At 62.3% G+C, this 12,025-nt stretch overlaps 1 protein-coding gene across 3 annotated transcripts; it reads left to right on the top strand.

Annotated features, from left to right (window-relative positions):
- Window positions 1-6: 6 nt before the first annotated feature.
- LGI3 (leucine rich repeat LGI family member 3) lies at window positions 7-7,947 on the top strand. Of its 3 annotated transcripts, XM_006156484.3 has the most exons (8): window positions 7-198; window positions 900-971; window positions 1,707-1,778; window positions 2,096-2,167; window positions 2,264-2,335; window positions 3,375-3,544; window positions 3,665-3,829; window positions 5,941-7,947. In XM_006156484.3, exons 1-8 carry the CDS (start codon window positions 65-67, stop codon window positions 6,756-6,758), a joined length of 1,575 nt encoding a protein of 524 aa, XP_006156546.2. In that variant the 5' UTR covers window positions 7-64; the 3' UTR covers window positions 6,759-7,947. The 3 variants fall into 3 exon arrangements, with proteins under 3 accessions (XP_006156546.2, XP_014446383.1, XP_014446384.1); XM_014590897.2 differs by lacking the exon at window positions 900-971; XM_014590898.2 differs by lacking the exon at window positions 2,096-2,167.
- Window positions 7,948-12,025: the final 4,078 nt, after the last annotated feature.

The raw sequence follows: 12,025 nt of genomic DNA, 5'->3' as shown, positions 1-12,025 counted from the left end.
GGCGGGGCTGCGGGCCAGGGGAAGGCCAGGGCTGCTGGTACTAGCCACTCTCGTCTTTTGCCTAATGCTTCAAGTCAGTGCCAAAAGACCCCCCAAGACACCCCCCTGCCCACCCAGCTGCTCCTGCACCAGGGACACTGCCTTCTGCGTGGACTCGAAGGCAGTGCCCAGGAACCTGCCCTCAGAGGTCATCTCCCTGTGAGTGTCCAGTTCTGGCCTGGGCTGGGGAGGGGGTGGGCAAGAGCAGGTCTTGGGGTGGAGGGGTGGTCCTCAGGGCTGGAGAGTCCTGGCTCCGGCCAGCAGGGTGCTCTGCACTCATGCAGGCTTGGCAGTCATGGGGAAGTCACCGCCAAGACCTGGTTGTTGCCACCACCAGCATCCACGAGACCTACTGTGTGCGAGGCTGGAGACCTGGGGCGGGGGCTGTTTCCAGGAGCATGTGGGCCTTAGTCTGTGATGTTGCACTGAGGGCGGATAGCTCCTGGGGGAGGGGAGGATGGCAGCACGGGGAGGGTGGGAGTGCCTGTGGGCCAGCCCCTCTGCCCCTAGCCGGGCCAGCTCACTTGTGCAACTGGCCCCAGGCCTCCCTTGCCTGCAGATGGAGAGGCTGTGAGGTGTGGTGCCCAGCCCACAGCAGTGCCCGGCACACGGCCGTCTAGATGAGGATGACGGTGCGGGTAACAGAACCTTGTCTTGGCAGAGAGGGAGGCCGAGCCTGGGGCCTCGGAGCGCAGAGGCAGGAGGGGAGGGTACAGGCGGGGCTGGCAGGGCACTTGCCAAGACAAGGAAAGGCAGAAGCAGTGGGGAGCCGGGCTGGGGAGCCAGGGCTAGTGGTTCCCCTCTGGCTGCCCAGCACCACCCACAGACTGCCTGAGCACTAACTCACGTGTCCCCTGCAGGACCCTGGTGAATGCTGCGTTCTCTGAGATCCAGGACGGAGCGTTCTCCCACCTGCCCCTGCTGCAGTTCTTGTACGGAGGGCCCTGCGGAAGGGCGGAGGGACAGTCAGAGGGGACACAGCCTGGGCTGGGAAGAGAGAAACTGGGCAGGGGCAGCCTTTGGAGATGAGGTGCAGGTGTCCCTTACTGTGGCCCTAATAGGACATGCCACGAAAGGGGGAGCAGCCTGGAGCCAGGAGAAGTGGGGGTGGAGGCAAAGACAGAGAACTGGGGTGCGTGCAGAAGCCAAGAAGGGCCGTTGGGAATGGATGCAGCTCTCCCGGAAGTGGGTACAATAGCTTGAGGCTATTTTAGAGTGGAGACCCTGGGGGTGGCATCTGTGAGACTGGTGACCTCAGGGGTCATGGTTTGAAGAGAGCAGGGGGGCTGAAAGGGAGGGGTGGTGGGGGTCCTGGAATTCTAAAAGGCGCTACCCTGGTGGGGCAGCTGTCCTTGAGGGACCAAGTGGGCTGGGGCGAGGGGAGGGAGACAGGGAGAAGAGACACCTTGGAGAGGCCCCACAGCCCGCCAGAGCCCTGCCAGCCAATCACAGGAGCAATCCAGCCAATCAGACCCTGGAGCTTCTAGGATGGGAGAAGCCTCTGCCTGGTCTTGCTGTCCAGGTGGCTCTGGGACTGTCCGCAGGGGGCCCTGACTGTGGCAGCAGGGCAGTCGGGTCTAGGGGAGGCACAGGGGTGAAGCAGCACTGGACTGGGAGCCAGACAGCGGGCAGTCCCTCAGAAGCCCTGATTTCACCTGTCTCCCCAGGTTACTCAACTCCAACAAGTTCACCCTGATCGGAGACAACGCCTTCATAGGACTGTCGCACCTGCAGTACCTGTGTGTGGGAGGGGAGGGTTCAGGAGGGTGGAGGGAGCCCAGGCTGGAGAGCCGGGGGAGAGAGGGGAGCGGCATGCGAGGGCTGGGAGAGGGGAGAGCCTTCGAGTCCTCCAGCTGCAGGGCCCTGGTGGAGGGTCGTGTAGTCCACCCCCTTCCTACACAGCCTGCCCGATGCCCTGTCATTGTGGGCTCAGTGTCACTAGACTCTGCGAGAGACCCTGTCCCAGGGCTGGGATATAGGCCAGGGTGGGTGGAGAAATCACGGCTGGGGGCCGGGCCCCTGAGTGGCAGCTGAGATGAGTTCTCGCTTCCTCCAGCTTCATTGAGAACAATGACATCTGGGCCCTGTCCAAGTTCACTTTCAGAGGACTCAAGTCCTTGACTCACCTGTGAGTACACACTGTCATGTGCAGACCTGGACCAAAGCCTGTGGCGCCTGCACCTCGGGCCTCAGGGACCAGCAGGTAACCCGGTTTCTCTTGCAGCTCGCTGGCCAACAACAACCTACAGACGCTGCCCAGAGACATCTTTCGGCCCCTGGACATCCTGAGTGACTTGTAAGGCCGAGCCCTGCCTCTTGTGGTGCCGCACAGGGCGGGTCCCCAGAGGGAGAGGTGGGGGCTCAGGAACGGAGGATCCTAAGGCTGGGAGGTCTGGGGTTCCCGGGGCCTCTGAGAAGGCGAGGTTTAGTTCGATATAGATGGTAGCCTCCAAGCTGAGGTCCCCCCAGGCATCCATGGGGCCTCTCAGAATGCACACGAGACCTGCATGTGTATGTTCTGAAAACACGTGTGTCTTAGACGCATGTGCCATGCAGATCTACACAGGCCACAGTTGTGATCATCATTTACACGCGGAAGCCAGGCCCCGGCTGGGGGAGGCGCAGAGGAACAGGGATGTGACACATAGCTGTATAGGTTGGACACTGCAAAAAGCACTTGAGCAGGGCCAGCAGTGGCAGAGTGGTTAAGGTGCTGGACTCCCACGTGGCTGACTGTGGTTCGAGTCTCAGACCACGTGGCTCAAAACACACAATGGGCATGTGTGTGTGCGTCCCCAAAATTCCGAGAGGAGAATGGAGGAGAAGGGATTGAGGCGTGGCCATCTCCCCTGGGGGTGATTTCTCACTTTCTGTCTCTCTGTCTCTCTGCCAAGGGCACGTGCCCTATAGCAAAAATCTCTAACAAAGCAAGACATATCTGGCCAGGACCAGCAGGTGGCGTGGTGGTTAAGGGCTCTAGACTCCCCCATGGCCGAGCACGGTTTGAGTCCTGGACCTGGTGACTTGCTTTCTCGCTTTCTCTTTCTCACTTTGTCCCTCTCTGGTCAAATTTAAATAAATAAAATAAAGTTAAATAATTCTTTAAAACACACACACCCGGCCAAGGAGCTTCACAGGGGCCGGCACTCAGCCGGCAGCTCTGGTCGAGCCTGTGTCCGTGGGCCGCCCCACCTGTAGTGGGCCCTTGCTCTAGCTGGTACAAAGACCCGCGGGAGAACTCGTAGCAGCCTTGATGAGATCCACCCAGAGAGCTGGGTGGGCAAAGCAGCTGCAAGCCGGTGCCTCTCTGTGCCCCCCCAACCCTCCCGACCCAGGGACCTGCGGGGCAACGCCCTCAACTGCGACTGCAAGGTCAAGTGGCTGGTGGCGTGGCTGGCACGCACCAACACCACGGTGGCGCCCACGTACTGCGCCAGCCCACCGCGCTTCCAGGACCACAAAGTGCAGGACCTGCCGCTGCGGGAGTTCGACTGCATCACCACTGGTAGGAGGTGCCCGGCCGCTGCCTGGACCCCACCCTGCCCACAGCGCCCAGCCCTGGCAGCCGGTCACAGCCGCCCGCTGGCTCTTACCTCCTCCGGCCCGTCTCGCCTCTCCCCTGCAGACTTCGTGCTGTACCAGACCCTGTCCTTCCCGGCAGTGTCGGCTGAGCCGTTCCTTTACTCCAGTGACCTGTACCTGGCTCTGGCCCAGCCGGGTGCCAGCGCCTGCACCATCCTCAAGTGGGACTACGTTGAACGGCAGCTCCGAGACTACGACAGGATTCCAGGTACCCGCCCGGCCTGGCTGGCTCTGGCTGGGGGCCGGGGACTAGGGGAGCGGGTGCCGTTGTCCACTGTGGGTAGAGGAGGAAGTGATTGTGGTCTCTGCCCATAAGAACATTCTGGTCTTTGGGGTAGTCATCCCCCACAGAGGCCATGTCCATGGGCCAGGAGGGAGATAGGGTCTCCATGGTCTGGAGCACAAAGGAGACGCCTCCTCTGGGCAACCGAGGAAGGCTTCCTGGTGGAAGGGATTCCCCAGCTGGGTGAAGAAGGATAAGGGAGAGGGAGGAATCAGAGGCGATGCCCAGAGTCCTGGCTGAAGCCATGGGGCAGGCCAGGGAGTAAGGAGGAGAGGAGGGCATGGAGCTCGGTCCGGGCCTACTGAGTATCAGCGGGTCCTGAGGCGGAAGGAGACTTAGCTTGGGGGAACAGAGTGGGAAGGGTGTTCTGGCAGAGGGAACGGCACGGACCATGTCAAAGGGTGTGTAATGGCGTTACATGTGAGTGCATGTGTGTGCAGCCAGAGTGAGGTGGGAGTGGCAGATGAGACCAGAGGTGACAAGGACCAGTCCCAACAGGGTCTGAGCAGAGCTTCCCGCTTGGAGGAAAGTCAGGGGCAGGCGAGAGTGGGGGCAGCCCAGCTGGGTGCCGTGCCCTCTGCTGGGGGTGGGCATGCTGGAGGCCGAGTGGGAGACCTAGCAGTGGAGGAAGGCCGAGCCTGGTGGTACAGGCGGCAGCACACTGATTGGCGGCTCCCGGAGCCACATGGCCTATAGCGGGTTGGGATCCCAAGTGACCTGGAAACACACCAGGTGTATGTGTGTAAACCCCTAACAAGCCGGAGGGCTGGGGAGGGGATCATGGGTGCGAGACCCTGTGGAGGGTGCCGCCCCCACTGAAAATGAAGACGGGACTGAAGCGGCACAAGAGGGATCAGACATTTGAGCTGCCGTGCATCTATCAAAGAGCTTGGAGCGCCCATAACCTTCCCTCAGAGGAGGCTCCAGGCCCAAGCGGCCGCCCTGGTGACTCTCCCAGGCTTTTAGGGGAGAAATAAGACCCGTCTTGCTCGCACTCTGCCGGAGATAGAAGCGGGGAGGGTTGCCAGGATGTGGAGGCTGACTCAGGAGCCATGAGCGGAGGAGGAAAACTGGGGTGACTCCTGGGTTCCTGCAGTGAGTGGTGCCGAGCCCCAAAGCTGAAATGGGGAACACGGGGGGAGGAGCGGGCTCCCTGGGGGGTTGGAGCTATTGTGGCCAGGCTGTTCGCGGTGCCCGAGAGCATCTGGGCATGGGCGTCTGGAGTCCACATTGAGGTTGGGGTTGAGGGTGGGGTTACATTTGGGTAGGCTCAAAGAAGGAGTTCAGATGGGGGTTCTCTTAAGCTTCCCTCTGGAGAAGAGGCTTTGGGGTGAGGTAAACAGACTGAGGCAGGACGGTGAGGTGGAGATGAGGGGCTGTGGCCGGGACCCCGGAACAGGCGAGCAGGGAGTGGCCTCATCCACGTTGTGCGTGAGAAGGGTCAACGGCCCCGGCTCGAGCAGAGGGGCACGTGGGCGTGCTCTGTAATGCCCTCTCACAAGCAGGCCTCCTGGGAGAACGTGCCTTCACGTGCCACTGTCCAAACGTCTGTGTGTCCTGTCCTGTGGGGGGCATTTCCCACCTGCCCCTTCCATCCCCTGCCTGTCCACTTGGCAGTCGGGTAGCTTTGAGCAAGTCGCATTCTGTCCCCAAGCCTCAGCTCTTTCCTGTGTGAAATGGGCAGAGCGGCAGGGTCCTTCTCAGCGCGGTCACACGTAGCACAGCAACGACACGCACGGAGGGGTGTGGAGGTCGACATTATTCAAAAGCCAGTGGACATCTAGGGACACCTGTTCTGTGCTGTGGCAGCTCTGTCAACCCCGGGGCAAGGGCAGAGTAAGGGTGACACCGAAGCTGCGTCCTAGCCGTCGGATGCTGGGTGAGTACTGGTGCGGCAGGGTAGACTCCAGCAGCAGTGGGAATCAGAGCAGTGTCTTGGCCCCTGCCCAAGGTTGAAGGGTCTGATCTCCTACAAGGGGTTGGGAGTTGCTGCTGCCAGGCGCACCCTGACTGGCTCCCTACCCCTGTCCCGGCAGCACCCTCGGCCGTGCACTGCAAGCCGATGGTGGTGGACGGCCAGCTGTACGTGGTGGTGGCCCAGCTGTTCGGCGGCTCTTACATTTACCACTGGGACCCCAACACCACGCGCTTCACCAAGCTGCAGGACATCGACCCCCAGCGCGTGCGCAAGCCCAACGACCTGGAGGCCTTCCGCATCGACGGCGACTGGTACTTTGCCGTGGCCGACAGCTCCAAGGCCGGTGCCACCAGCCTCTACCGCTGGCACCAGAACGGCTTCTACTCCCACCAGGCCCTGCATGCCTGGCACCGCGACACCGACCTGGAGTTCGTGGATGGCGAGGGCAAGCCGCGGCTCATCGTGTCCAGCAGCTCCCAGGCGCCCGTCATCTACCAGTGGAGTCGCACCCAGAAGCAGTTTGTGCCCCAGGGCGAGGTGACCCAGGTGCCTGACGCCCAGGCTGTGAGGCACTTCCGCGCCGGCCGCGACAGCTACCTGTGCCTCAGCCGCTACATCGGAGACTCCAAGATCCTGCGCTGGGAGGGCGCCCGCTTCTCCGAGGTGCAGGCCCTGCCCTCGCGGGGCTCGCTAGCACTGCAGCCCTTCCTCGTGGGTGGCCGCCGCTACCTGGCGCTGGGCAGTGACTTCTCCTTCACCCAGATCTACCAGTGGGACGAGGGGCGGCAGAAGTTTGTGCGGTTCCAGGAGCTGGCGGTTCAGGCCCCTCGGGCCTTCTGCTACATGCCTGCTGGGGACGCCCACCTGCTCCTGGCACCCAGCTTCAAGGGTCAGACACTGGTGTACCGACACGTCGTGGTGGATCTCAGTGCCTAGAGGGTGCTCGGGCCTCGGGGCTCCTCACGGTGGCCATCGGAGGCTGGCGTGCACCTCTCTGAGCAGCATGTACGCCCGTGTGAAGACACGTGACCTCCTGCATACGTGCCCCGGCACACACAGCCAGGGAGCCAGGCGCATCGCAGACCTGCCCCGGGGAGCGTCGCTCGTCCTGTAATCGGCACAAACACTTGTGTGTGCACTAGGTACCCAGGGGCCTCTGCGGCCCTAGGCCACCCGTGGTTCCCTGGGTCCGCTGCTCCCACACCCTGACCCTTGCCTCGTGCATACTGGTGGACTGGTGGTGCGGGTGGGTGCCAGCCCGTCCCTCTGAGCCCTGGCCTTCCCCGGGTGCTGCCAGTGCCTGCTTTCCTGCTCACGCTCCACGCTGCAGCCCAGGGTGCCTCCCCTCACTCAGCCGTGCAGGGTCCCCTCCATGCACATGCAGGTGCTGATGCACACGCCTGTCTACATTCCGCTTCCACGTAGGAACGTGTCCAGGAGCGAGCACACACGCACCAACACAGCACTGCCTACGCGGGCTGCCCTCCTGTCTCTGACTCTCCCTGTCCGTCCCCACTGTGCCCGCCCCGCCCTGAGGACGAGGTGGGTAGAGCCCGCCTCTGAACACCAGCTCGGCCCTCCTGGGGCAAAGCCCCTCCACCCTGAGCAATAACAACGCAGGGCCCCTGGGCTGCTCCGGCTGCTGTCTGTCCTCACGGGAACTCCTGTGACCCCGCGTCCCAGCTCCCCGTGGGCAGGAGCCTCTGCTCGTCTTTCTGCAGTGGGTGCTGCCTCCGCCTGGGATCACTCCCAGCGCACCCTGTGTTGGGGTGTGGCCCCTGAGATGTGCTGCTCTTGGGGGTGGTGGTGACATGAGAGTGGCCGAGCCAGGGGACCCACGAGCACCCCAGCCACCTGGGCACTCTCCTGTCCCCTCCTTTCCAGGCCGCTGAGTGGTGGCCGCCCCTGGGGAGGGTCCAGGAACCTAGCTCTGCTGCCCTCTGCTGTGTGCTGGGTGGAGGTGCAGGACTGGGGAGACAGGCAGGGCGGGGGCTCCCTTTCCTGGGTCAGGATTGCGTGAGGGCTCCCATGGTAGGGTGCCCGGGGTGCTCAGGGGCAATGCTGTGACTCACTTGCTTCAAATAAAGAGCTCCATCCCATGCTGACTCTCGAGTGTCATCAAGGTGTCCCATGAGGGGACAGGGTGCATCTGCGCTGTCTGTCTTTGTCACCCCGCAGGGCCCTGCTCCGATTATGGACCTCTTCTTCCTGGCTCCCCTCCTTTGAGGAGTGGGTGCTCCCAAGCCCAGCTGTGCTGGGTCAGGAGTTCATGACCATGACACTCAGGTGTGAGTGAGCATGACCAGCTCCAGCACCTGGGGCTGACTCACAGCTTAGCGCTTCCTGGGGTGACAGCCTTGGGACCCACCCCACCTCAGTCTGTCCTCTCGTCACCCTCCTGCTCCCCCACCCCAGCTCCCGGGCTGGTCACATGCAGGGCGTGGACCTGGGGCCTGGGTAATATCTGGGTCCCTTTCCCACAGTTAATCAGCCACCAAACTCTCTCCGTACTTGGCCCCCAAAACTTTCCAAATGGCTTCCCCCGTCTCTGCTACATCCGCTGTGCAAGCCTGTCCTGTCACTCTGTACCCCAGGTCCCTCCCTGCCAGCCCCCTGCTCACCCCCTTCCAGTCCAGCCTTCCGGAACCGACATCCTCCTGTCACCCCCTGCTCAGGAAGCTGCCTGGGCTCCTGTCCCTCTGCCACAAGTCCATGGGCCTGTGCCAGACATGAAGGTCCTCCGAGGTCCGCTCCACCTTGGGGGCCCAGGCTCTGTGAGCAGGCAAGGCCCCTCATCTGAGAACTGAGTCCATGACCGGGGGAGTGAGGGAGGAGCTAGTAGGGGTCAGGCAGGGGTGGGCATGCAACCCGGTCAGAAGCCATCGGAAGCCATGCCGAGGGTCACTGTAAGTTACAGGCATCTCAGGGAGCATAGCTGGCACCGTGTGGCAAATGGGGGTATGTCTGAACTGTGGGGAGCCCTCCTCTGTCACCCCCCCCACCCTTGGGCATGAGTAAACAGAAGCTTTTTGCTGCCTTGAGTGGGTAGGTGACAGGGCAAGGGGTCGGAAACTGAGAAGCGACAGACGCTGCATCGGGAGGCCCCCAGGTGATCCTCTGGGTCTGTGGGTCCCTGTTTGTTCTCCAGGGCCCCCTTTAGGCTCTTCTCGTGTCACAAAAACCCCTTGGTTCACCTGTCTTTCAGCGAGCACACGAAGCTGGGCTCCAGACGAACTGTGGCCTTCCACCCCGGGGCTGGCAGACGACAGTGCAGATAATGCAGAGCACTTGGCCGCAGGCGCCCGCAGCAGGGCTCTCCTCTAGGCCGCAGGCCCCCGGGCTCTCCTCTAAGCAGCATGGCCGGGGCCTGGGCTCAGTCGCGGCACCTGGTGTGTGATTTCAACAGCTCAGCTGATTCCCCCCAGCCTCACCTCTTCTGCAGAGCAGAAGCAGGACCAACTCTGGAATCCCCATCCTGCCAGTTTACTGCTGGGGGAGCCAGCTGGGGCACTCAGCCGCGTTAGCTAGCGGATTCGTCACTCAGTTTCTTCGTCTATAAAATGGGTGTGGGCGTGACAGCTGCGAAACGCTGTTAGAGACGGGAGTGGAACGCGTTAACTGTCTATTGCTATATGCCAGGTCCGTGGGCCCTCTCGAGTGCGCCTGGCCCGTAATGCCGGTTCCTATTGGCCTGTATGACAGCGTGGGATAGAGGTGGCCCCGGAAAGGTGTCGTGTGCCTTCTGGGAGAACCGCTGTCTGGGGTAAGGGCTCCTTATCTTCCCTATGTCTCACCTACGGCCTCGGAGGCCCAGGCAGCCCGCCCCGGCCACTCCTCGCCTTCTCGGAGCACACCCACGTGCTGCCCTTCCTCATGCCCGTCATCTGGGCAGGCCCGTCTGTTCTGTGAAATGGGCAGTGGGCCCACGTCCTATGGCAGCAGAGGTTGCCAGGTGCAGTGGGCAGAGGCTCCCAGGCAGGCTGGCACCGTGCTGCCCGGAAGGAGGATAAACAGCACTCTGATGACCACTCCCCGCAGGAGGGAGCCCCCGCCCCTCACCCCCCACTGCCCAGTTCTCCACTGTGTGCCTGCCTGGTGCCCTCCCGGGACCCTCCATGTGTCCTGAGAGCTGCTTAGCAACCCAGCGTAACTGAGTGACTGTGTCAATAGCTCAGGAGCAAAGGCCGCAGGAGGTGGAGGCTTCACCCGTTAGAGCCCAGGAGGGCCCCTGGCTCAGCGGCCCGTGTGCACCCTCCACACAGGGCCTGCTCTGCACTGCAGACCTCACACCTGGCCGTCTAGTGTTCCCAAGCACGGGCATTGGGACCAGACGTCTCCATGGAGGAGACCGTCCCTGGGGGGGGTGCAGGTGGCACAGGGGACCCTTCCCAGCCGCTTGGGGTAGAGAGAGGCTTGTGATGCTTAGGGCAGATGCGTGGTTCAAGAAGGCGGCCTGTGTGTATGTGTGTGTATGTATGTGTGTGCGTGCGCACATATGCGTGAGCATGCTTGCGTGCACGCAGTTCTCCAGTTCCTACCACAGGCTCGTGTTCACGCAAACCGCTGCCTCCCAGCGATGGACAACCCTCTCCTCTCCTCTTCAGAGACTACGGCCCCTAATCTTCCCTGAGTCACCCAAGTTACCGGTCACATTCTTCCTTCTGCCAGGAGACCCAGGGCTCTTTCCACCTGGAGTTGTCTGAGCCTGGAGCTGGTTGGGGCGGGGACCCTCTGCCCCAGTGTTCCGAGGGCAGGGGAAGGCATCAGGCTGGGGAGGCATCTCCTGAGGCTGGCCGGTTTCACTGCTAGCTCTCACACCCAGCAATACCATAAAATGGATGATAATAATTAAGGCCATATAATCTCCATGCCTGTTTATTCCCGAGAAGCCTCCTTCCCTGGCTCCCGTGGTCACCTAGGCCCTCCTGCCATAGGCGGTGTGGTGGCTGTGGCTCTAATAAACAGCACTAACCCCGTGTTTCCGCCCCCGCAGCCTGGGGCAGCTCTGCTCTCCCCGCTCCGGGGCAGGGTGGGAGGAAGGACGCTGTTCTCCCCATGTCCAGAGAGAGACCAGGCAGTAGGCAGCAGTGGGCAGGTCTGGGAGCAGGGAGGTCGCCTGCATCCCTCTTCTCCCTCCTGGGGACCCTCTCCGGTGCTATGTCCCCTCCCAGGGCCACTCTGCACACCCTCAGGAGACTGGTCAAGCCAAGCACTTAGCCATGGCCTGCCACACCTGCCGCCCCGGGCCCCTGGGCAGTTACTTTCTCGCTGAGCCTGTTTTCTAAATGGTGAGAGCCCTTCACTAACATGCAGACTCTGCACACAGAAACACTGCGAAATGCAGGTCCTGGGCCGCAGGTGGCCCTCGCTGAGGGCCCTGAGTCACGTGCAGGTGGGACCTGCCAGGCAGGAAAAGCAGGACAGCACTGGGGGAGAGGGGGTTATGTCTGAATCCAGCATGGCCAACTTCAGGGTTTGAGTCCTAGACCGAGTGCTTGAAAAACATGTGGGTGCATATGCGGGTGCCCCAGATCCCAAGAGGATAACGGGAGGACCACTGCAGAGTGACCATGCCCCACGGGGCGTGCTTTCTCACTCTCTCCCTGTCTCTCTCCAGCATATGCACACGCAAAAGAAAAAGAAAAAGAAAAAACCTAGTCCTGGCTTCAGAGGACAGTGGAAGTCTCCGGGGAAGACAGCCGGGGGAGTCGCTCAACCAGAACCCCTGGCACCCCAGAGAGAGGAGTTGGTGGTGAGTCCCTCGGGTTCCCTGGGGTCCCGGATCTCCGTGACCGGGAAACCTGGACCTGCCGGCGCTCGGCCAGGCCTCCTTCCGGCCTGAGTCGGAGCCTCAGAGATCTCTGTTCATCTCATACCTTTTCCATTTTACAGACAGGGGAAAATGAGGCGAGAAGAGGCTCCCGGGAGAAGCCAGAGAAAAGCCACGAAAACTCCGGGGCCCGGAGTTTCTTCGCCCCTCGCCCCTCTTCCTCGCTGTGGCGGATTCCCACTCCACAGCCCCGAACTTTCGGATCAGGAAAGGGGTTTAGCCGGCGGCCCCACCCGCGAGCCACGCCGCCATCGCCGCTTTAAGGGCCAGCCTCCCGCCCCTGACCTCGCCCCGCCCCGCCGGGCCGCACTGCGCCTGCGCCCCGCTCGCGAGCCCTGGGGTTGGGCAGGACACCGCCCCGTGCAACTTTCAA

Source organism: Tupaia chinensis, unplaced genomic scaffold, assembly GCF_000334495.1.
Source record: "Tupaia chinensis unplaced genomic scaffold, TupChi_1.0 Scaffold000494_1, whole genome shotgun sequence".
NCBI classification, from domain to species: Eukaryota; Metazoa; Chordata; class Mammalia; order Scandentia; family Tupaiidae; genus Tupaia; species Tupaia belangeri.
This window is presented reverse-complemented; position numbering and strand designations above follow the sequence as displayed.